Source organism: Fusarium fujikuroi, chromosome FFUJ_chr07 (genome assembly GCF_900079805.1).
Source record: "Fusarium fujikuroi IMI 58289 draft genome, chromosome FFUJ_chr07".
In the NCBI taxonomy this organism is placed as follows: Eukaryota; Fungi; Ascomycota; class Sordariomycetes; order Hypocreales; family Nectriaceae; genus Fusarium; species Fusarium fujikuroi.
In genome coordinates, this window is record NC_036628.1 from 2093290 (window position 1) to 2117987 (window position 24698).

Here is a 24698-nt window from a genome sequence, read left to right on the forward strand (position 1 = left end):
CGTCCTCCCAAGGAATCTCCCTCCTTCAATCTCTATACCGTTTCTAGGACCAGAGTCAATAATTAATTCGCTATGGACGCTATCAAACAGACTTTCAGGCGCTGCAAGGAGCAGAACAGGGTCAGTACTCCAAATTCTCGTCATGACTGCCCCTCCGCGGGGTAAAACGGCGAGAATACCAACTTTTGCTGGAAGAACAAAGAAACTGACAATGACTCTTCTCTTGCAAACAGTCTGCGCTGGTAACATATGTCACTGCTGGCTACCCCAAGCCCGAGGACACGCCCAACATCCTTCTGGCTCTCGAGAAGGGTGGCGCCGGTAAGTCTTCCTCGGTTCAGTGACGCCTGTGAACTCTACTAATCCAGCCGCAACTCTAGACGTTATCGAAGTCGGTGCGCCGTTCACCGACCCAATTGCCGACGGTCCTACTATTCAAACTGCCAATACGGTTCGTACGGCGCCAATCGCTTCGATTAGACAGGAATTGACTGGTTTAGATCGCTCTCGAAAATGGCGTCACAATCGAGTCCACACTGGCGATGGTGAAGGAGGCCCGATCTCGCGGTCTCAAGGCCCCCGTTATGCTTATGGGATACTACAATCCTCTTCTAAGCTACGGCGAGGAGAAGCTGCTCCAGGACTGCCACTCCTCCGGTATCAATGGCTTCATCGTCGTTGACTTGCCTCCCGAGGAGGCTATTTCCTTCCGAAAGCTCTGCAACAAGGGCCGGTGAGTCAAATCTCCTAAATTGACCCGAGTACAATACTGATTCAATACATAGTCTCTCATATGTTCCTCTTATCGCTCCTGCTACATCAGATACCCGAATGAAGATTCTCTGCCAGCTCGCCGATTCATTCATCTACGTCGTCTCCCGCATGGGCGTCACTGGCGCTACCGGCACTCTTAACGCGAATCTTCCCGACCTTCTGGAGCGGGTGAAGAAGTACAGCGGCAACAAGCCCGCCGCTGTCGGTTTCGGTGTCAGCACTCGAGAGCACTTCCTAAGTGTAGCTACTTTGTCAGACGGTGTCGTCGTCGGCAGTCAGATCATTACCACCATCAAGAACGCCGCTCCTGGCCAGGCTCTTGCCGATGTCGAGAAGTATTGTGCCTACCTATCAGGCCGCGATTCCGATGAGAACACACGAGAGGTCGGTCTTGTTGAGGCTGTTGCTGGTGCTAAGGAGCCCAGCGGTGAGAATGTCACCGTCAGTGGTACTGTCACAGATGCCGATATCACTGCCGAGGAGGACAGCGCCCTGGTTGCTCAGCTCGCTGCTCTTCACGGCAAGATCCCGGAGCGATTTGGCGAGTTCGGTGGTCAGTACGTTCCTGAGAGTCTGATGGACTGCCTGTCACAACTGGAGGATGGATTCAACGCGATCAAAGACGACCCTTCTTTCTGGGAAGAATACCGGTCTTACTACGAGTACATGGGGCGACCCGGCCACTTGCACTTGGCTGAGCGACTCACTGAGCACGCTGGTGGTGCCAACATCTGGCTCAAGCGTGAGGATCTGAACCACACTGGTAGTCACAAGATCAACAATGCTCTGGGACAGCTTCTCCTTGCCCGAAGACTCGGAAAGAAGCGCATCATCGCTGAGACCGGTGCTGGTCAGCACGGTGTCGCTACCGCTACCGTTTGTGCCAAGTTCGGCATGGAGTGCACAGTTTACATGGGAGCCGTAAGTTTAAGTCTATTTGCTGGTCTGAAAAGCACTACTAATGCATTGAATAGGAAGACGTCCGAAGACAGGCCCTCAACGTTTTCCGTATGCGACTTCTCGGCGCTAAGGTTGTTGCTGTCGAAGCTGGCAGCAAGACTCTTCGAGACGCTGTCAACGAGGCCCTTCGCGCTTGGGTCGTTGACTTGGACACTACCCACTACATCATCGGTTCTGCCATCGGACCCCACCCCTTCCCTACCATTGTCCGAACCTTCCAGTCAGTGATCGGCAACGAGACCAAGCAACAAATGCTCGAGAAGCGAGGCAAGCTTCCCGATGCCGTTGTGGCTTGTGTTGGTGGTGGCAGTAACGCTGTTGGCATGTTCTACCCCTTCGAGAATGAGCCTACTGTCAAGCTTCTGGGTGTTGAGGCAGGTGGTGATGGTGTTGACACCGCCAGACATAGTGCTACTCTCACTGGTGGTTCCAAGGGCGTCTTACATGGTGTACGGACGTACGTTCTCCAGGACAAGCACGGTCAAATCACCGAGACACATTCCGTTTCGGCTGGTCTCGATTACCCCGGTGTCGGACCGGAGCTGAGCTCTTGGAAGGACAATGAGCGAGCCAAGTTCATTGCTGCCACTGATGCTGAGGCATTCCTTGGCTTCAAGCTCATGAGTCAGCTCGAGGGTATCATTCCTGCTCTCGAGACTGCTCACGGTATCTTTGGTGCCATTGAGCTTGCCAAGACAATGAAGAAGGGTGAGGATATTGTCATCTGCCTGAGTGGCCGTGGTGACAAGGACGTGCAGAGCGTCGCTGATGAGCTGCCCAAGTTGGGCCCCAAGATTGGCTGGGATCTCCGTTTCTAGATTAAAAGCGATACCATGTTTGGATTATGTAGCAACCATTGAAATGATAGCATGAACAAAAAGGTCTTTTTCTATCGTGGCTCTGGCGGGTTGGTGATACAATACTTGAAGGCGTTGAAAATGGGGGGTTTTGGTACATATTATACATAAGACATTTTACACCGTAATCTTTTGCTCGCCTCGCGTTTTTCTGGCTTCCATCTCTGCATCGAGCTGCTTGAATAACAGGGCCTCGTCCTCGTCTGACAACTCTTGAATGCCCTCCAAATCAGCCAAATCCTCGTCACCCAACACAAACTCCCGCGCCAGAAGTTCACCCAGAGTTGCTTGACTACGCTTGCTTAGGGGGCCTGGAGTAGCGAAATCGAGCGCATACTGAATAATATCATCCCGGTCCTCAATCTCCTTGGGCGGCATGCCCAAAGCAATGCGCTCCTCATTAAACCGCTTCTGAATGTCCTTGGACTGCATGAGCAGCCATCTCAAGTTCCAGCCACCGGGGCCAAGCTCCTTTATCCTGGCGGGCTTGCTCTTTAGAAGATATTCCTGGAGACCACCCTCTCGGCGGATGGTCTTGAGAACTCGGAGTGTGAGGCGGGTCTTGACGTTGGCTTGTATGGCGGGTAGCCTGAAGACCTTGACGTGAACGTTTGGACGCCAGAATCGACGGGCCTTGTTGTTGTACTTTTCCGCAACAGTGTTGCCGAAACGAATTCTCGCTGAGCCGTATAGACCCTTGTTGGACTGCTTGTAGACTCTTCGCTCGCCATAGGGGTATGGGGGGATCAGACGGTTGGGTAGAAGATGTGACTTGATCGTCTTGGTCTGCTGAGGAAGAGTTGTGCTGAATAGTCGGGCGGGAGTCGTTGTCGATAATGAGGCCAGGGCCTTCAGAGCCGGCCGAGCGGGGGCCCAGGATGCCATGATATTGGTTATCGAGTCTCGGATTGCGATTTTCCAGTTATATACGAGACATTGGTCTTCAATGGGTGTCGAGGCAGGCGGAGATTTTCGAGCGCGGAGTGCCCCCTTCGAGATGCGCTGATCGTCGACAATATCAATGACCTTTTGGAGTTGAGATTTTTGGGATGTCGTTGTTCGGAGGCGCATGATGTTCCGGCGCCGGAGAATTGAGTTGTTCAAGTTTGGGGAATTGCCCAATCAGGTGATGCCGTGGTGTCTTCGCGATGGGATCCACTACAGCTTCACTATCAACAAAGTAAACAATGAGTATTCGTCGACAGTGGGATCTGACCTCGCCTGATCTGATCTGATATACGATGACCATGTTTCCTCCTGTGGAAGACTCTGTTCTTCAGAATAATCCTGATTTTGCGAATCTCTATAATAAACTTACAAATCTTGTACTTAATCCTGATGGATCGACTAAGGAGGACCCCAGAGCTAAAGAGCGGGCTGCAGTTCGAGAGGTGAGACTACTCCATGATTACCATCTCAATAAAGATGTTTTAATCTGACTTGAGGCATAGGAACTCAACCGCAGGCGTCTTGTCTGCGCAAAACAGCATCTCTTAACCCGCGCCATCTCATCAGCAACGCCATCAAGCACACCACCCGCAACAAGAGCTTCTTCCCGCCTGCGAGCGCCTCAAAACCAGCAACCTACAGAGTCAAGATCGCAATTACAGAAACAGCCTTCGCTTCCAGAGCCTCTACTTGATCTTCTCCTCATCCTCCCTCCACTACTCGACGCCAACAATCCGCCTCTTCCTCAAGATACCCTCCAGCTCCTTTTCGCCCATCCTCCCCTTTCAGACCTTGAGACTCTCCTTCCAGCTCTGGCACCAGTCATTGCATCGAATCTACGGACCTGGGCATTAGGCCTTGCACGGGTCGCTCATCCGACTACGAATCCATCCTTTCTCCATAGACACATTGCTTCGCTGCCAGCTACCCTCGCGTCCTGGCGTTCTGACCTCACAGCTGCAGAAGGAGATCTGAGCACTCACCGGTTGCGCTCCCTGGCCCCATTGACAGCTCTTCTTCAGTCCGCAAGCAATGCTTTGAGTCTTCTCGTCCGCGCTCTTGAAGTAAAGCACGGTGTTGTAGCCCGCAGTCTTGAGCTCCGCGCCGCAGATGTCGCCCTTCAAGCTCGCCGTCACAACGCCGATGCTGCTATAGCTGCTGCCTCTGTGCGCCGCGCAGTCTACACACCCGAAGCAATTGCTGCTCTAAAGAACTACGGCGCGCACTTGCGCGATGCTAGAATGCGAGGTGAGGAGCGCATTCGCGGTTTGCAAGCTGAGTTGGGAGAGTACGGCGTCGGTGTTGATGGCGGAGAGACAAAAGAGAGGAAGATGAGGGAGATGTCGAGGGTATATCGGGACATGGCGAGACAAATGGACGAAGTGAAAAAAGACCTGGACCGACTGAACCAGGGTTAACAAGGGGTGGTAATTGTGAGTCACAATGTGTTTCAGACTATTCACGCTGTATGAAACATAATGATGGCATGAGAGCAGCCCGAATTGCTAGCATGTTTTAGGCTTAATACCTACCTAGATCGAATAAATATATCTTCACATTTCCAAACTCAGTATGAGGTGCTGGAGAGGTAGCAAACGCATAGAACGTCTTCTATATAGGTTACTTGTACATGTATTCTCAGGTTCTCTTCGTCTCATCATTACTTCTCCAAGTCTATACTAGACTTGAACCCTAGACTCGGGGTATTTTCAGATTCATCCGCCCCGACAGCTTTCATGGCCGTAGCTGTCTTTTTGCATCCAAGAAATCGGCTTTCAAAGCAGTGTGTGCACTGGGTGCACATCCTTCTCATTTTATACTCTAGGTCATTTCGTATTTAACCCTTGACCTTGTAGATGGCCTCAGCAAGACGACCAACGTTCTCAGAGGTGATACCAGCGACAGAAATACGGCCGTCCTTGGTAGCGTAGACGGAGAACTCCTCAGCAAGGCGGGTCATCTCCTCAGCAGTCAGTCCGGTGTAAGCGAACATGCCGATCTGACTGGTGATGTGAGACCAGTCGTGCTTGGAGCCGAGCTTCTCAAGGTTATCCTTGAGGAGGGCGCGCATGGTGATGATGCGGTCAGCCATCTGCTTGACCTCACCGAGCCACTGCTTGTAGAGAGTAGGGCTGTTGAGGATCTCGGAGGCGATGCGGGCACCGTGAATTGGAGGGTTGGAGTACAGAGGTCGGATGATGATCTTGAGCTGAGAGTCGACACGCTTCTTCTCCTCGGCATCGGCGCAGACGATGGAGAAGGCACCAATACGCTCACCATAGAGACCCTTTGAGATTGTTAGCTGGCCTTGTCTTTTCTTCTTCCCCTTTCTTTATATTTATTTTGTTTTTAGGAATCACATGTACATCTGTTTAACTTACCATGTTCTTGGCAAAAGACTGGCACAGGGCAATGTTGTGGCCCTGCTCAACGAAGTAGCGGACAGCGAAGGCATCCTTGTCGGTGTCACCGCTGGCAAAGCCTTGGTAAGCCATATCGAAGAAGGCAAAGTGGCCCTTCTCCTTCACGACGTCAGAGATCTGCTTCCACTGCTCCTGGGTAGGGTCAACACCGGTAGGGTTGTGAGCGCAAGCGTGGAAAAGGAAGACACTGCCGTTGGGGGCACCCTTGACGTCAGCAATCAGACCCTCGAAGTCAAGGCCGATGGTCTTCTTGTCATAGTAGCGGTACTGCTCGACCTCAAGACCGGCATGGTTGAAGACGGCCTTGTGGTTAGCCCATGAGGGGGTAGGGATGTAGATCTTCTTCTCGCCGGGGAAGAACTTCTGGAGGAAAGCAGCACCAACACGGAGGGCACCGGTACCAGAGATGGTCTGGGTGATGGTGATGCGATCAAGGGCGGGGTTCTTGGGACCGTAGGCCAGCTTGGCGGCGGCGGGAGGGAACTCGGGAACACCAGTGATTCCGGCGTACTCCTTGTTCAACTTGGCATCGACGACCTTGAGCTCGGCCTCACGGACAGAGGGGAGAACGTAGGGCTTTCCAGCATCGTCACGGTAGGCACCGACACCTGTATGGGATTCGGATCAGAATGGGGGTCGGGAGACAGCGAGAAACCTCCGCATTCGGATGGTGGGGGATGACGTCGCAACATACCCAGGTTGATCTTCTTGCTGTTCTTGTCGGCCTTGAAAGCTTCAGTGATACCTGTAGAGATTAAGTTAATATCGATATTCATGGTAGTGAAGCGATTTGTCTCTGGCGCAAAACGCCCCGTATGCGGAGAAACGGAGCGCATCGCATAAAGCGGGTGTTGTACGTACCAAGAATGGCCTGTACAGAACAAAACAAGCAATTGATTAGCAACAGAAGCTCGCGCGAAGGTCAACAATGGCTGATCCAACTTACATCCTGTGAGAGGTTAGCGTGAGGCCATACAGGAGAGGTGCGCCAGCAGTGAGGGAGCTTCTTACAGGAGGACCTTGAGGAACGTTAGCCCAGTGAGAGGCAGCGCGAATGGCAACCAGGTTGAACTGAGCAGGACGGGCAGCCTGGCGGCTGGCTACTCGGAGAGTGGACAGCATTGTGCAGATGATGGTGAGGGATGGTTTAATGGTTGAGAGGGGGTTGAAGGAGGAGAAAGAGGAGGAGAATAAAAAAGCGTGGGAGGAGAAGGAGGATCACTTGAGGCGATCCTATCCTAGGTATGGCGGAGTGTGACTAGACACAGCGTGGTGTCAAACGAACGTACATTTTGGCGATCGGGCCTCTTCGGAGCTGGGCTAGGGGAGCTGTTGTCCAATCAGACACTGAGGACTGGATCGAGACCCTTAAGTTATGGGGGGCTTCAAGCAGCTCCCACAGAATGAGCTCACCTTGATCAGGGCATTTCTCGGTGGGCTTCTGCTGCCCGTGAAATTCTAGTGGGGTTACCCCGGACATCGGCGTGTGAAGAATGGCAGTCACAGGCGCTCAAGCCACAATATTTTGATCCTTCCCGGTGTTGTTTCTCTCCATGGGATCTACAGATACTTGCCATGACTCTTGGCTAAGGTTACCTGGAAGAGTGACTCTTTTAACAATGGATGACACAGACTCTAGAATTATGAGTCAAAAGGTTGGAGAGCGTCGGTAACAAGTTTAAACATAAACCACCTTACTCTATCTACAGCTCTGTCAACTGCCATTTAAGTAGGCTCTACACAGAACCAAAAAAAAAAAAATGCCAGGTCGAGGATAATATTCAAAGTCCTAGGAAAGTGAAACCCTCCCTGTTGTTTCTGTCGTTCCTTCTTTCCTAAAGAAACGCCTCAAGCTGAGTGGTGCGCCTGAGGCGGTTCCAGGTTCTGCCTTTACCCTTTTGGGTTTTGTTCCTTTTGTCCATCATCATAATTCATTTCTAAATAAACACAACAACGAACATGGTCCACCTTTACCCAGTCGAGTCGACAAGATTGAATTGTCCCTTCCACATATCGAAGGACGCTATTTTGTCACCAATTGCCTGCCACTTCGGGATAGTACCTATGATCTGAGTATGTCCTTCGTACCTTACTGTATGTACAGAAGCTGGGACCCTAAAATCATCCAGGCCACTTCAAACCCGGGATCTCGATGGATCCTTGTCAAGCAAATATGGACACATGCACGACGGTTCAAAGCAGCTTGCACATGCCAAAAGCCCGATTCATCCGCATTCGATTCATTATTACTACTAGATAGAACCGGCATTTGATGATATTCTTTTCAATAGCCGGTACGAGCCTTCTTATGTTTATGCCCTTCAACGGTCGTTTCTATCTACACCAACACTGGTACAAACCCATATATCTGCTGGAATCAGCTTATGTATGAGGCCACACCGAGAAAGCAGCGAGAAAAGAAAAGAAAAGAAAGTCCCCATCAACCGCTGGCAACCGAATTCGACCCTATCCTGTTTCCAATGACTGTCGATTTATTCTCCAGCTGCCCGGTCGACTCCGGCCTCTTCACCGCGCGTCCCATTCTGGGTCTTCCGCTGGGCCTTCCTGTAGCAGCGGGTCCGCTCTTAGGATACGGACAGGACGGACAGCGCCCTTTGAAGCTCGACGCCCATTGTCTCTCCGCTTGTCCAGATTCCGCTCCCACTACTGTCTTATGCTCGCTTTAGCCCTGGCCGCGTCACCGAGTCCATGCTCCAGGTACTGGACTCTAACGTTATGAAACCCACAAACACGCGCATTTCCTCTGCACCGGTTCCGTCCTCGTGACCGGCCCGGTCCCGTGTATTCTGCAACTTCAATACACATGCCGTTGCTGAATCATACAAGCTTTACAGGAACCCACAAGGCAATTGGGCGCAGAAACGTCGATTGGTTTATGAGAGTGGTCATTCGAATGTTTCTAACTGAAATTACCAAAACGTGGGGGCTTCAAACACTGGTCATAATCACACCAAAAGAAACACAGTATCCAAGGGAATCATAAAGTCAATTATCGTGACGTCTTCAACCAAATTACATACTGGAGCCTCCCTTTTTTTGCAACTACATTTTGCAAGTCCATAGGATATGGAGCTCACTCCCAAACGCCAACGCCTATCCGATACAAGTGCCAAGGCAAATGTCAATGCCGACCAAGATCCGAGATATCCCCTTACCAAGATCTGTGCATCTTGCATGTGGCGCATTTCAGCTGAGTCTGTGATGCTTTGCTGGGATATTAACGAGGTCAGGGTACAATCATCGCGTTAACGTTATTCATCTCCCACACTGTGGAAAGAGTGCATAGGAGGCTGGCAGTTACAATCTGCCAACCTATGCTTTGTCGTGGACCTTCTCGGAGGGTGTGTCTGCGAGTTCTTCGTACCGGTTCATGACATTCTCCTCCACGGTCTCATGGAATACATCCACCTCAGTGGACGCGAACTTCCTTGCACTAATACCTCGCTCAAAAAGCACGTCGAGCTCCGCAAATGTGCGCCCGCTTGGCTCTGGTAGGCGGAAGAAGGTGTAGATGATGCACAAGAAGCAAATACCGCCCTATTGTTCTCGTCAGTAACGAGGCGTATGTGTTCTGGAGTGGCGGAGTGGCTCTTACCCAGAAGAATCCCGCATAATTACCCCAGTCCCAGGCTGTGGGGTTGAGCATATAAGGAGTCAAAACGCTGTTGATAATGCCCACGACGTTGCTGTTGTCAAACGTGGTTAGCTCTCCGTAACAACAGCTCGGCCATGGCTTGAACGTCAACTGAGGATAGCGTCCTCTGGCTTTAACAATGTTCGTGACTTACTAGAGGTTACGGCCAAGAACAACTGTCTTGATCTGCAAACGCCGGGATGACAATTCTCCCACGAGAGAATAGCATACAGTTCCAATGGTCAACTGGTAGAACAGGGCCCATACAATCATCATACACCCTGTGGCTAGCGATGATTGGCTTCGATGAGCCTCGGGCACTAGACCAAGGAAACCCATGATGAGCAACATGGAACAAAGACCGCAGAGACCATAGAGAACTAAGGATCGTCTGCCAATACCCAAAGTCATAAGACCCCAAGCACCAAAAACTCCGGCCATATTGATACCGTACTGGCCCAGGGCAAATGAATATGCCTTGTCGGCTGATAGTCCAGCCTGTTCGAGGAAGTAGGTGGAATAGTTGGAGAATGAATTGCCGCTCAGGTTTTGAATGGCCCAGATCATGCATACGATCTCGGTACGGCGAAGGTCGGTGCCCTTAAAGCAGTCCCAGTAGCTTGCACCAGATGTGATCTTTTCTTCAAGGGCAGTTGTATGTACCATCATGGCGATAGTTTCGTCGGCGTCAAAGTCAGTCTCGCGGTCGAGACTGGTCAAGCGAAGCAATGCCTCCTTAGCATCCTGGGTACGACCTCTTCGGACCAGCCACCAAGGCGATTCGGGCGCAAAAAAGATGCCAATGAGGAGCGGCAAGGGCCACATCCACTGGAGAGCATATGGAATGCGGTACGCCCATTCATCGTCGCGCTTGAGCATGGCGTGAATGACGCCTATGCCAATCTCCTGGCCAAGGCCCCAGCAGAAGTTGACATACGTCGTCAAGTACCCACGCAGAGCAACTGGACAAACCTCAGATGCATAGGTAATGGTCAATGTTTGGAAGATACCCCACGGGATACCACACAGTATCTCTGCAACAAGCAGGGTCTGAACGTTCTGGGCGGTAAAGAAGATGGTTGTGAAGCCAGCTACACAGACAAGACAGGCCATGACAGTGTAGCGATAACCAAATCGTTCAGAGATCCAACCGTTGATGAAAAGACCAATGATCTCACCACAATGGGCTCCCTGTGAATTGTTGATGAGCGAGTACTCCGAGGACTTGTGGGCAGATCACTCACGTTACTCAGACCAGCTTGCCACGCAGCTGGTACCTGGTATTCTCCATCATCACCAAGGACGCCATACTTCTGGTTGAACTGCGGGAAGGCATCTGGTAGTAAGTGTTAGCGAGATAAAGCTATGGCTTCGCTCGGTATCAATGCTGACACCGCACATCAGGCATCTGATTGCAGTCACACGCGGATGGCCAGGAAGTCGGTCCGCACATACAAAAGTTATTGACGAGAGAGATGTCATAGCCCTCCATTACAATACAGGTGGAGATGAGGATACTCCAGAAGATGGCCTTGGGATAGAGCTTGATGCCCTGGCGTAGGGTCATGGTACGCTCCTTGTGGGCAGCTGAGCGGGCATGCTCGACGATGTTGATATGCGTCTTACTGGGGTCGGTGTTATCCTCAGCGGCCGAGTCCACGGCGGCCCTGTTTTGGGGGGTCTCCTTCGAAGGCGGGGCCGGCGTCACCATGTCTTGTTCGTCCGCCATGACTTCAGCTTCCTGAGCCTGGTCGTGAAGAATGGCTTCAACACCTGGCTTACAAAGCTGAAGACGGCTGTTGGAGAGCACTGCAACGGACAGAGAGGGACCAAGCAATATGATCAAAACTTGTCCAAATACGCTTGATGTTGTGGTGGAGGAGCAACGTCGAACAAAGTCATACAAATATGAAGTTCAACGTATGTAGAGAAGGTGATACTTCAGATGGACCACAACGAGACACAAGAAAATGACAAAGAATCCGTGGGCGACAGCGATGATAGCCACTCTTTACTCACACACGACCTGCACCAGTACGTAGCAGAAACAGAGAACAAGCAGAGCAGAGCAGAGCAAAGCAGACAGAGAGAGAACACAAGAAGAGAGAAAGTCTGATGGAGTCTGGAAGGGACCTCTTTTCAGGTAAAAATGGATCCAAAGGTCAACAACTTTCATTTTAGGGGCGGATGGTCGGATCAAAGCGGGACGAGCCATGCCAGACCAAGTATGGCAGAATCATTGAATAATGGAGTGCGACTCGAGAGTCTGGAGCTCGCAATTTCTCTCTGTGGTCGTAGCATTTGCTAACAGATTGTCGGGGAGCTTGTGAGGCCACTAGCCAATGGCGCCTGTCGAGGAACATTATCTCTCAAGCCAACCCTTGCTATTTTCAAGTGGGCCAATTGCTCTTGAACCGCAGGAAGAAACCTGACGGTTCATGGCAGATCTGGTTCATTCAGATGTCGAAAGAAGCATGGTTGAGCCATAAGACCACTATACACGCTGTCACAGTCGCGTCCTTGATACACTGCCTTGCTTCAAGCAGAACGTCGGACATTGTTTGACAACGGCATTCAAGCTTATCTTTTCGAAAGTTATCAAGGGTGCGGAGCCTCAACTTGGCTAACCCTACTTGACTCCAATGCCCAGAAGCTAGAACAATCGGCAGCCATTTAGCGCCATTCAAACTTGCGAACCCCTGGAACTGCCAGGATAATTGGGGAACTCTTTCAACGTCCGTGGTAGGGCCGACAAACCTTTACCGTTTATTTCATCCCTCGCGGAGTGGCGAGAGCGAACGCAGCCGACTGTCTTCATGATATTAGTTGAAGTGCCGTGGAAGACACCAAGTTTGTGTCGTCAAAACATAATTTGTGACCAAGTAGTGGCTATTACTGACCTATATATATACCAGCTTCAATTCGTGACATGGGAGTTACTCCAAAATACGAAAGGAAAACACACCTTGACCCCAATTGATACTGCAGTCTTGATGCCCTTGCGGTCAGCTATGATTTGATAAAGCCAAGACTTCAAATCCAGGCCAGCCTATAGTGAAACACCGTTGATCTTGAAACTCACATACACACATGCCAGGGTGGGACTATCACGATAGCTCGTGCGGGGGCCATAGTTGATCTATAAGGTTGCCAGCCGTCTGGGGAAGAGGCGGGGACTTGTATGGGAATTAATTGTCTGAGTTTTCCTACGTTATGAGTCAGGTTTGTGTTGCAGGTGCAGGTGCAGTTGCAGGGTAGTGGTGTAGTGATGCAGCTCTTATATACATTGCTACTCATGCCAACCTATATGCCATGCTTCGTTTGACTATTGACCTCAATTCTTCTTCCACATGTCTCTCCACCACTCCTTTAGCCCATATGCTTTCTCCTGTGCTTCAACATGGACCTTGACATCGTCGCCTCCAGTCAATGTCTCTAACAAACCCTTCTGTTTGCCCGTTTGCCCCCCTCCTCCTAGGCTTCTAGCTTTTCCGCCCGTCGCACGCTCCTGAATCTCACGAGCCACTGTAGGCGCAACTTCAGCAAAGCACGATTTGAGTTCTCGCTCGAGTGAAAAGTACGGCTTCTTTGCTAGATCCGGCGCCATCAGGTTATAGCTTCGTGTCAGGGCATTAAGACGCTCAATCGACAGCTTGAGATATGCCGCTTCGATTTGCTCCCATGCTGAATCTCGAAACGGCCGCCCAACAATTGGCGAGGCAGCCTTGATCTCTTCCACTTGCCCATCAGCGTTCTTTCGTATAATTGGGTTGTGCACCTCTTCTGCTACAGCGTATTCTTCCGCTCTTCGAATCTGCTCCTGCAATGATCCTCCCCGTGAAGCGATCATCCTCGCTGCAAATCGTCGCCAGTCGTTCCGTAGTCGGGCTCTAAAAATACCTAGCTCTTTAGCAAGCTCCTGCTGTTTCTCTATCCAGGGTGGAACAATATCCTGTCTTTGAATCATTTTGTTCATGATATACTCCGTCGTATCGATAAAGGGGTTATCGGCGCGAGCATCACGCTCAACTCCCTTTCCGCGGGGAATATTCTTGAACTGTCCTCTCGCAATAGCGTTCTCGATACGCTCATTCGCCAGTGCTGCAAGACCCGTGATAGAGTTTGGTAACGCTCGGGCTCCAGGCTCAAACCTCTCCCTCAACTCTTTTCTCCAGGCCTCTTTTTCGTCTTCACTCATACCATTTTTGGCTTGTTGACCACCCATTCCGACATAGGTGTTCACCTTGTCCCTCGCTTTGGCCACTTTCTCTCCAGCTGATCGCCCCGGTTGCTTCTGTAGTCGCATATCAACCGGAGGAGGTTGAAACTTGCCCCTTAGGCCCGGGGCAAGAGGTTTCTTTGCATCATCGAGCATTCTAAGTACCGTATCAGCAGTGCTCTCTTCTCCTGTCCACGCCTGCGCGGAGGCGATGTGCCGTGTTCCCTCGCCTGCTGTTGGTGAGAGACCGGCCTCGGCAAAGGCACTGGCATTTCCAGATTTAAAATTTGCATCTGTAATTTTGTTCAACAGTCTTTCCTTGAGCTCTTCCGAGAAACCGGCATCCTCAACGGCCCTACGTCCGGCTCTTCCACCGGTAAAGAGGGCTTCCTCTGTAGCTTCTTCCAGCCGTTGTGCCAGAGGCCCAAGTTCCTTTTCGACAGTGTTTTCATCACTCTCTTGTTCGAATTTCTTTGCAGTTTTGTCTTGTTGCTGGTCTTCCGTCTTGGGTGCACCAGCTTGTGTTGAGTATTGAGCTGGTGGCAATTTTCTGGGTTGGCAGGAGACTTGTAGGCAACGCCGACAGACAAAGGGCACCTGGCGTATAGTCACAGACATTTCGTGAGCCTTGAAGATCTATAAGAGACTAAGTTGAATTCCAGTGCGAAATTGGAAATGTTGATAAAGGATGAACTTGTATGAAATTGTAATGACGGCAATGAAGTTGATCAGTTGAGATTAGTCAGCCAGCCACCCTATACGCACCATCATCGCCACTTGAGCCATCAACATATTATAAATTTGACTTGGAATAGCTATCTCTAGTAGAGTCCTTTATATTTAAGAAAGTACCTGCATGTGCTCATACTATTGAATAGTTCGAATTGTCCTGTCGTGTAATGACTCCGCCAGATATCGGCACCAAAAATGACCCTCTAACCTCAACTCACCACTAACTCAGACTCAGCCTACAAACAATGATTGAAAGCAATAGCGAGTAGAAGGGCAAACACTGAGCTAACTGGTGGACTCGTATGAAACGCAAAGTCCTCTTTGTCTCCTTGGTTCCCTTCACCATGAGGATCATCCCTAGGTTCTCCATCGGGAGTGTTCGCGCTTACAATCCAGGTACTGCTGCTATTGCCGTGAAGTTCACCACTCGCAAGATTAACTGTGGCTGTTGAGCCGAGAATTTTACCACTTTTACTTACACCGATAGCCCGTGCGGATCTAGGAAGTGGTAATGTCCCCAGAAGGATTTCTGTTTCAAAGCCAAATCGAGATGAATTTGTGAGGAGTCTGGGAGAAGAAGTGGCGTTCTTGTCATCTTCACCAACGTACTACTGAAGAGTCAGCAACAGTCACAAGTAAGGAATGTGTCTGAACGCACTACTTCCCATCGGTCGACTTGGGTATCGCCGTTCCAGGACACATAGATGGTAGCGTTTGTCGCCTCATTTCCTGGAACCGCGGCAGCGATGGAAGGACCCCATGGAGGTCGGCCAATCCATTCCATCTTCCACGCGCGATACACAGACATATCAAGATCGGGATCGCCATCAGTTGCATGTGGGATGACTCCTCGCTGAATATCCATGACAACTGTACCATTGGATGCATGCTCTGTAATCCCTGGGTTCGCTCCCCAGCCGATAAGGAAGTTGCCATTGTCAAGGCCCTGGACGCTCCCCCCTGAGCCTGAGGAGATCTTCTGAGGATGATAAAACTCATGTAAAAGCCTAACTGTCATTTCCTCATAGTCAAGTTCCACAACAACACCACGAGAACAATTTTCTCCGCTACATGATCCGCTTGTGGTGACTCGATTGTCGAAGAAACTGATTTGACTCTCATTGCCCTGGACAAACTTTGCGTCATATTGATTTGCGAAGTTGGTTGCATTGCCGCCACTGAGGTCCTTGAATTGGTTGCGCTTTCCTCCGAGGACCCATTGTGGGTTCAGGCTATCAGCTTGGAGGAGGATGATCGCCGAAAGACTCCTTGATGAAACCAGGTAATGACCTTTCGAGGTCTGCTCCTGATCAGTGCCTGGACGGTTGAGAAACCAAGAAGAGGGCTCATACCTTCGACACGCTGTCTATGTGAAACCAGTCGAAGCCATCACCATGCATGAAAGTCTTTTTGGGACTGTATTTGACCATGGTGTCGGTCAGGTTGACATGTGTGAAGGATCTCCACACGTTGGTGACCCTGTTGGTTTCGAGTTCGACTTCTTGAAAGATGGAATCGCTTAGCCAACCATCCATTTCGCCCCCAAGAGCGGTCAAGTTGTATCTGACATCTTGGACAGCGGTCATCAGAGCTGTGCCCCCCTGAGTTGTGAACTCGAACTCATGGATACTGCCTTGTGTAGTCCCTAGGTCCTCAATCTTGACTGTCCATTTCTTCTGGTAGTTGGCATCAAACGCATGACAGCGACCGCCCTCAACGAAAGTGAGATACTTGCCTCCGCTCTTCACTTGAGTGCGAGCATCAAATGTTTTGGCGTATGAGATATCCGCATATACAAGGCTGAGATCTTTGCTGGAAAAGATAGCAGGCCCCGATTTGTCGCCATGCTCCATTGTCAAGAAGAGAAAACCTGAATCATCAACAAGATTGGGGTTGAAGGTACTGATTTGGAAGACAGGGGCCACCACCTCCGAGGACCTGAAGTCCTGTGAGGGAAATTGACCGAGGAAGCCCTTGTTGTATGCCTTCAAATCATTCACAGGAGCGTCATCTGCGAGAGATGGAGTAGCTAACGAAGCAAGCGTCGCGACTTGCACCAAAAAAGAAACCATTTTTTAGGAGACAAAAAGAGTGGGAAGCAGAAAGAGGAAAGAGATAGTTTAGAGAGGAGTTGCGGACAACGAAGCGAATGACGAGAGTTCCAAGAAAACTCCAAAAGTGCTCCAAAGACGAAATTTCGAGAGAGTGTAGAGGGGAAGAGGATCGATCGTTGATATTTGTCGGTGTAGGACGAGAGTTTCAAATGCCTCTCACAAGAAAAGATGGAGTGAAGACGACATGAGACTTCCATTTGCCCAAGGCTGTTGCACTGAACAGTTTCGTGCCTGCCCTTTCTGAGACGTGCAACTGTAGCCTAAATATGAGAGGCAGGCAAGAGTCAAGACTTTCCACGACTTCTTTCCTGTTACATCTAGATGAAAGGAAGGGAACACCCAAGGTACTTGTCATGTCATAAAACGTCTCTTACGCCGAACCCCAGACACCGCCGCAATGATAGAATGACTCTTTCCTTTTTGTACGCTCTGTTATATCTCTGATGCTTGACCTAAGTATGACTGAGACTCTCATCGTCCATAATTATATACAAACAATAAAAACACAAAAGCTACAAGTGTCTTTGTCCCCCATGTATGGCTCCGCAACACCATACCATTAATAACTTTTGTGCTCCTCCCTTCTTTGTCCATGGCCTAGGCTCCTATTTCTGAGGGCCTACGGCTCGCACCGGTGTCTACCATGTATATCCAAGCCCAATCCAAACTCCTCATGCCGTGTTGTATCAGATTGTTCCGTTCCCATTGGTCGTATCTAAGTATTCATTCATAAAACAACAACAGCGAATCATATCCTATATTCGCCCCCCTTCAAGAACTTCTCGTTCGAGAATCTCAATCTGGCCAGATTCCCCTGTGCGCCGTCGTTCCATGACCCAGCGCGTAGCTCCACTGTCTTCCTCTTTGACGTATGATATGCTATCAGCTGAGCCCTTGTGTCGATGTCCCATACCCGGATGCTTTGGAGCTGAGCCTGGTTCAACCATGCTGACCCTGTTCGAAGTCTCCAGAGGGCTCACCATTGCCGAGGCCGGCATGCTCTCAGCATCGGATATCGGAGAGATAGGATTGTCAAAAGACTTTGATGGGGGCCTGCTAATATTTAGAGGCCCTACCGATACATCCCCTCTAACGCTGGTGTCGAGTTTGGCCAGTGTTGGGACAGGAGGAGGAGACAAAGTCAAACCGGGAATGCCACCTGTCAAAGTCGGGCTTCCTGATGCGCTCATACTGTCCGAGTCATGACTAATGGTGGATAGGACCGAATTCTTTCGAGTATGGAAGGTCGTTGGGCTCATAATACTCTGGCCCCATGGCGAACTTGATAGGTCACCCCTTTCTGACCGAGGGGACCCATTCTGGCTAGACACAAGACTGGCTTGAGAGCCACCCCAAGCCCTGGATCGAAGACGGAGCAGGGCGGACAATGTCATCTCGTCGCCGCGATCACCCATTAGAGCAAGCTGGGCTAGACCAGGACTCTGCAGCGGTGTTCCGCTGAACCCGGGCATACCAAGGCTCATGAACGAGTTTCTGTTGGAATACTCCGATCTCTCTGTGATAGGTGTCAAGTTCGGCTCCCTTGAAATCATGCGTCCACTTGTGCTGCGGTCCAAGCCATTCTTGGGTCCGAAGAAGCCACCATTAGCATACTCAAACTCGGGTCCTTGTTGTTGGCCAGCTGGGGCGGAGTAGAAGTTGAATTCCTGGCCATACCACCCATCGCAGTCATTAGCTAGAGCGCTTGCGTTGGCCTCAGCAATAATAGCATCGTCATCGAGCTCGAAATCGGCCATGTCTTCATAAGAATCGTTATAGCCACCATAATCATCAAAGCTCTCATAGTCGTCCTGCCTAAAAGAGTCGTCGCGATCTGGTGTATCAGGCGATTGGCTTGGTTCAGATAGAATGGTTTCATCAGCTGTTGGCGAAGAACTCCGTTGAAATTTGCCCGATGCTGCTGCCTTGTAAGTTGCGGCAACGAGAGCAGCCTGGTAAGCCGCCATGGTATCACTGTTAGGAGGTGATGTTGAAGGGGCCATAGCTGAAGGGCCATGAGGTGAATGAAGCTTGGGGCTTTCGTGGACAGCCTCAGGCTCAACAGGTTGATTTTCCTCAACACTGAGTGATGTATGAGCCGTAGTCTTGGACATCTCTGAACCCGCAGAGAATGGCGCTGTCATATCTGACGATCGATTCGGTTCATCTTGATTCGCGGATCGTTGCAATGCATTCGCAAATGCCCCTGCGATCGGTCGACCGAATTGATCGGTATCATTGTTGTCAAATATCGACTCGTCAAAAGGAGTATCATCCCATTCTGGAGGGGCAGCAAGATCCTCAGCAAACTCGTTCCTCTCGAATTCTAGCATCCCATCATCATAATAGAGCTCGTCATCGTTTAATTGGCGCCCTGTAACGATTGGTGGCAAGTCTTGGTTCTTCAGGAATGCAGCCTCATTCTCCAGACTGGGCACTCTCGGAACGTCCAGTCCTTGGATCCCCAGTCCACCTGCCTGCATCTCTTGATTCAGTTGTTGGTCGAGAGGGAGGTTGGGAGACAATTCTCCAAGTATATTCGGCGTGTATTGACTCATGGCATATCCGATCCGATTGCCTTCTGCATCCCTCGGGGTGGGCAAGAAACCTGCGCTGCGCGGGCTCGTCAACGACGATGTAGGGCCCGATCGTTGAAAGACGAAGCCAGAGAAGTTCTCTTGATCGTTGTCTGGATCAAGCTCATCGTCTTGTTCGTCGACAACGTTTCTGCCCAGCGTATTGTTTAGGTTATTGTCGAGATGCCCGCCCATTGGGTCACTCAGCGTATTGTTCATGTTATTATCCAGATGGTTGCCTATATGGTCATTGAATTTATCGTTGATTCCGCCGTCGTCCATATCATCATAGTCATCACCGACCATAGGAATATCTTCCTCGAAGCCATCGTCTTCCATCATTGCATCGTAATCGAAACCATCGTCATCAAAATCATCAAAACGCGAGTCTCGAGCTGCGGCGGGTTCGGCCGTCTTCTTCTCGAGCTCTCGTTGTCGATGCCTGTCCTCAAGAAGCTTCTCTTGTTTTGCAGCGCCAATCATATCAAAACTAAACCTTGACGAGGTACTCTTCATATGTCGAGGGATCGCAGAAGGGATGTCCTTGCCTGACAATCCGGACAGTGAGGGACCTCTCGATCTCCCAGCCCGAGGTGAAGTGGATCTCTCATGGATGTATACTTCTTCATCAATCAACCGTGATGCTTGAGGCGACCTTGGCTGAACCGAGATGGGAGGGTTGTCCTTAGGAGGCACGGGAGGCGCATCTGACAAGGCGAGGTCAGCCATCTCTGCCGCAGGAATTTGAGCAGCAGTAGATGCTGTGCTTGGCGTCATCTTGAGGGCCCTGGAATCTTGGGAGTAAATGGACTCGGAAGCATTACTAGGCTCTCGCTGGGTTAAAGGTGTGGCCGAGAGAGGAGTCTCATCTGCCTGACTGGCAGCTGGGTTCAGAAACCTCTCTTGGGTGGGAAGGGGAGCGGAATTAGGGACTGGCGAGACAAAAGGAGGCTGCGCTGTTTCCCTGTTTACGGCGTTCCTCTTTGGCCGCGGGGCACTGAAATCATGGACTCGAGTTCCCATGATACGAGGGTCATATATCGGATCCTCACCGCGCCGAGCCAAGGGTAATGGGCGCAAGTCAGGAGCATGCTGACTGTTCTTGCGCCTCATCAATAAGGTCGACATTGGTTTTTTGAGAAATGGTAACCCTTTTTTGGGCTTGAGGATTTCGGTGTTGCTTGTTGTCTGTGTAAGCGAGGGGAGTTCCGTAACCAGTCGGGTACCTGCAGGACGGCGCCCGGTAGGTGCAGCAGCTGAGTGCTGAAGATCTGTAGGGGTACTGAAAGAGGATGCAGCTTTTGTATTCCTCAAAACTTGTGGCGATGGTCGCAAAGGAGCGCTGTTTGAGGTCAATGACGGTTGAGATGCTGAATGTTGTCCATGTAGACTAGATCCTCTTCCGTTGTCCGCAGTTTCAAGAGCCTGAGCCTCCAAGTCCCGCTGGTATTTTCTCAGAGCGACACCACCTATGAATGATCCCTTGTTAGATGAGCTTTTGGAGTTCGGTTGCGGTCGAGGAGGATCTAGCGGGCTTGTGGCAACATTCTGGCGACTATCTCGTGATTTCCCAAGGTCCTCTGTGGTAACACGGGTTATGGGTGGTAGAGTGGGAGGCAATGCAGAAGGATTCGACGAGGTCGGTCGCAGTTCCGGAGAGAGTGCATCGGGAGAGAAAGGCACAGTGGGCGTAGGCGAAGTAGGATTGTTATCGGGAGAAGGCGAGGCAGGATTCGAGGGCCCTCGCCTGTGGAACCTCAAATGGGACAGCATACCGAAGAACCGGCTGAGGTCTGCGTCAAGGAGAGTGAATCAAAATGTCGACGGCGGCTGGGTGGGGGGGAGCGCTTCCGCGCTTGAGCTTGCGTAAGGGAACCGATACGTAGTGAGAAAAGGGCAGCGCATCCGTGGGGCAGCACCCGATGGTGTAGTGTAGGGCGAAGCAAACAGTAGGTGAAGGAGGCGATCGAAACGCGATCATGGCATGACTCAAGGGGTCGCAGTCGCAAGAGACAACGTAAACATAGTGGTCGATCGATAGGGTGTCTTGTTTGGGCTTCGGGCGTGAGAAGAGCCGGGTATCGATAGCGCGCAGCAAGGGAGCGTAAGCTTGTTTCTAAATGCGCAGCGCAGCGATAGCCGAAGTATGTTTGTTTTGAGTGAGGCTGGTGCTGATGCAGAGAGGCTCGGAGAATTCGGCGGTATAGTCGATGTAGATTGCCGCAATGGAAATGATGGAAACGATGGGATGCGATGTTGTTGGGAGGAGGCTGAGGAGATAAAGTGACAACCTGACTAACTTAATTGACCTGGCCCCGATGCGTGGTTGGTGACGGATTTACAGTTTCAAGGGACCCGATCCAAAAGCCTGGCAATGGCAAGGAAAGGCAGGGCAAGGATGAGGTGAGTTGCACGTGCATGAGCCACTCAAATACGATTCTGACGCCGCTTCTCAAGTCCAATCAGCAAAGCAACAATGATTTTCTTTCAAGAGAGAATTTAAACCAACTGTATCATCAGTTGTTACAATCAATAAATCCATTGAGAGAACCAAGTAAGCAATTAGCTAGCTTTGACAAGTAACTAGGGCTTTTAGTTTAGTCCTACAGCTTTGTCGTCGGTAGTGGGGCCGGCTTCTGTCACAGCAAACCTAGTAAACCAGGCTTTGCGCCAAGTCTATAAAAAGAAATCCCTACCTACCTAGGTATCCCTTCCAATTAACAGCAGTAATAAGAGTGAATTCTTTTTTATACAAAATTTGCGCAAATAATGCGTCTTCCTTGATGATGAGTATTTGCCATGTCCGGGGAGAATTCATCTTAAAACAGAGTCTCCCTTGCCGTGGACAAAGGGCAGCTTTATTAACTACATCCACTTACACAAGCTCGCCCTTCAACTCTTTACGTGCAAGTGGCCATCGAGATAGTCTCTGACTCGGCCTAGAGTCTGTGCAATGGGTCTCGGCTTGGCGAAGGGGTTGAGCTTTGTTCCTGTTTCTATAGAAGTCTCAGACGCATTGTTGCTATAGGACATGATTTCTACTCGTTAAGAATCTTGGCTCTTACACTTACGCCGTCGCAATCTCCGAGCATGAATCACCATCTAGTGCAACGGAGGAAATCATATTCAGTATCAACATCGCCCATGACATGGCCTCTGATGGGCTGCTGCTATGCGATATTTCAAGGCCTCGCTCTTGAGTCTAACTTGCCAGGAGGATGGAAGTACGTGGGTGGCAGCCAACACGCCGATAAGGTTAATCCCCCAGAGTCTAATCACATAAACTTTGTAACCGCTATGCCAACTATCGTGACATACCCAATAATATATGAATAGATATGCGATAGTGTTGGCCATGGTGATTAAGCTTATCTGAGACGACTCATGTAGCTGGAGCTGACCTTTCGACCAGGCATGTTCCATCGAATAGGTGCACAAGAATCGTTGATGACAAGGCGAGGCTACCTATTCAGCGGTTAATAAGCAGCCGTACCGAGCGATTCCCCTCAGTTGCTCTGCGTCATCGAGTAACATTCCCATTTCGGGCTTGTGTAACACTGCTGAGAATTATGTAAGTCAATGTTAATGTCGATCAAAGTTTAATCGCGTACGTGACATCGGTCCATGACACAATTCATTCGCATCAGAAAGCGATGACTCTTTTGACTCGGGGTAGTTAATACTCGTGATTCAGTCAGCTGTCATCTTTTGAGTCCGGAAAATAGAAAAAGAAAACAAAGCGGCAGCCACAGTTTCAAAAGGCTTCAACTTTCAACGCTGACCTGAGCCACGAGGCTGCGAGGTTTAGTGAACTAATAATACAGCGTTGCCGAGCTGAGAGCCTCAAACAATCAGGTCAGTGTGTGACATGGACGTATGGGGGCTGAAGGCGTCGAAATCACGGCATTCACTTCTCATTGACGAACGGAAATAGAAGATATCATAGTCCGATGTGAGGAATGTTGTTGGAGAGGACCGTTTATTCTAGACCGTTTTCGATATGTGGTGGTTCTTGGCGATGGCTTGCTCGGCCCGTGGTCTTTGAATGAAGATATCCATCTGTGTTTTGTGTTTAGGAAAAGCTTGGGGTACAGTGTTATAGCATTCTGAAACTTCTTTTTTGTCTATCTAAACAGTGTAACACAGAGACTAGATCTTTTGCTTGGGTTCCCAAGACTTGTAGGCAGTAGGATTCCTGGGCAGACCTCATCATGAGTCGATTGACTGGTGAAATACAGGCGGCAGAGACTGGGTGGGCACTTATTAAATTATATCTGGCGTAACCGAGCGCTCCGAACGTGGGGGAATAAGAATGACGTAGAATTTCCTTAGTTTGATTGCTTGGCAGTAAATAACGAAGAAAGAGGACGTGAAGACAAAACGATTGTATGTATATGTGTAATACAATATCCGTTGGTGATCAACCGGGTGCACCGTTACCTTGGGAGGCATCAAGTTTGTCTCGTGAGTTATTACCGGTTGCGGCTCATGAGAAGCATACACTGGAACAAACCTGCAGTACATCATCACTCAGTGATCAACGGCTGAGTTGCACCCACCCACTCACTTCCCCACAAACCATCAACAATATATAGATCTCTTCGTCAGGTTCCGGAAGTTGAGATTCTTGGCCTGTGCTCGCCCGTGGCTTCGGTTCTAACGTAGGTAGCCTGACTTGACCTGGCTGAGCCTGGGCGGAGGCTAAGACTCCACTGCTGACGACGCATTTCTTGGGACTAATTTAACTTGATAAAGAAGGGCCAAAAGAAACAACGGCTTGTATCCGTAAGTGGGAGAACAACGTTGCTGCCACGGATGACGAGGCCGGAAGACGGCACCGGGATGTGGGTACAGACGCGCCGGCCGGATCCCGCTGTAACCGTGACGTGACGTTTCTTGTTGGCTTCAATCGTCTCGAGAGATTCAGGAGAGGGTGAGAGGGACACAATTCGATGAGATTCGCTAATTGATTCTCTTGGCCGCATGGAAATCCACCCTCCAAACAAGGATGCCTCTAATCTCTCGTCTCTGCCTTGTCCTCCCTTTCCTGAATCGCTTTAGGCTCACCACATCCCGCGATACCAAGTCTGTGAGAGGTCTTGGCCACGCAACAAGTTGTGGTGAGAGTCGGCTTGGCAATGACTGTTGCATCAAGTTATTCCATCGGAGGTTACGGATACTGCACTTATTAGTTTAAGTAGAAGCGTAACCGTTAGAATTATCGACCCCGAGGCGTTTCCCTGATAAATCAATCGCTTATTCCCCCATAAATTCTGTCATTTCATCTTATTTAACTGCTAACAGGGCAGCCTTATTTTCGCAATAGCCTCTGAACTCGGCCTGTTCTAAGTTAGGAGTTGCTCCTGTCAACATCAAAACTCTCTCGTCTTAGACTCTTGACCCTCGCATAACACCCTATCATAGGTAGCCTTTACACTCT

The 24698-nt window shown here is 50.3% G+C and overlaps 8 protein-coding genes; 2 read left to right on the top strand and 6 right to left on the bottom strand.

Annotated features, from left to right (window-relative positions):
* Positions 1-72: 72 nt before the first annotated feature.
* On the top strand, positions 73-2552 carry FFUJ_08467 (probable tryptophan synthase; the record flags this gene model as incomplete). XM_023580830.1 has 6 exons in its annotated part: positions 73-120; positions 234-321; positions 381-451; positions 501-733; positions 786-1695; positions 1749-2552. The coding sequence occupies 6 exons, from the start codon at positions 73-75 to the stop codon at positions 2550-2552; spliced, it is 2154 nt and encodes a 717-aa protein (XP_023433535.1).
* A 156-nt stretch (positions 2553-2708) lies between these two features.
* Positions 2709-3662, bottom strand: FFUJ_08466 (related to ribosomal protein of the large subunit, mitochondrial; the record flags this gene model as incomplete). The annotated part of the gene is made up of 1 exon (XM_023580831.1): positions 2709-3662. One exon carries the CDS (start codon positions 3660-3662, stop codon positions 2709-2711), a length of 954 nt encoding a protein of 317 aa, XP_023433536.1.
* A 176-nt stretch (positions 3663-3838) lies between these two features.
* Positions 3839-4957, top strand: FFUJ_08465 (uncharacterized protein; the record flags this gene model as incomplete). XM_023580832.1 has 2 exons in its annotated part: positions 3839-3982; positions 4043-4957. The coding sequence occupies 2 exons, from the start codon at positions 3839-3841 to the stop codon at positions 4955-4957; spliced, it is 1059 nt and encodes a 352-aa protein (XP_023433537.1).
* Positions 4958-5376: 419 nt separating this feature from the next.
* FFUJ_08464 (probable aspartate aminotransferase, mitochondrial precursor) lies at positions 5377-7084 on the bottom strand (the record flags this gene model as incomplete). XM_023580833.1 has 5 exons in its annotated part: positions 5377-5826; positions 5921-6570; positions 6657-6707; positions 6824-6833; positions 6974-7084. The coding sequence occupies 5 exons, from the start codon at positions 7082-7084 to the stop codon at positions 5377-5379; spliced, it is 1272 nt and encodes a 423-aa protein (XP_023433954.1).
* Positions 7085-9295: 2211 nt separating this feature from the next.
* On the bottom strand, positions 9296-11346 carry FFUJ_08463 (probable alpha-glucoside transport protein; the record flags this gene model as incomplete). XM_023580834.1 has 5 exons in its annotated part: positions 9296-9520; positions 9579-9669; positions 9772-10808; positions 10862-10953; positions 11073-11346. 5 exons carry the CDS (start codon positions 11344-11346, stop codon positions 9296-9298), a joined length of 1719 nt encoding a protein of 572 aa, XP_023433538.1.
* A 1605-nt stretch (positions 11347-12951) lies between these two features.
* FFUJ_08462 (uncharacterized protein) lies at positions 12952-14454 on the bottom strand (the record flags this gene model as incomplete). The annotated part of the gene is made up of 1 exon (XM_023580835.1): positions 12952-14454. The coding sequence occupies one exon, from the start codon at positions 14452-14454 to the stop codon at positions 12952-12954; it is 1503 nt and encodes a 500-aa protein (XP_023433539.1).
* A 350-nt stretch (positions 14455-14804) lies between these two features.
* On the bottom strand, positions 14805-16640 carry FFUJ_08461 (uncharacterized protein; the record flags this gene model as incomplete). XM_023580836.1 has 3 exons in its annotated part: positions 14805-15176; positions 15227-15868; positions 15921-16640. The coding sequence occupies 3 exons, from the start codon at positions 16638-16640 to the stop codon at positions 14805-14807; spliced, it is 1734 nt and encodes a 577-aa protein (XP_023433540.1).
* Positions 16641-17437: 797 nt separating this feature from the next.
* FFUJ_08460 (uncharacterized protein) lies at positions 17438-21031 on the bottom strand (the record flags this gene model as incomplete). Its single annotated transcript, XM_023580837.1, has 1 exon — positions 17438-21031. The coding sequence occupies one exon, from the start codon at positions 21029-21031 to the stop codon at positions 17438-17440; it is 3594 nt and encodes a 1197-aa protein (XP_023433541.1).
* Positions 21032-24698: the final 3667 nt, after the last annotated feature.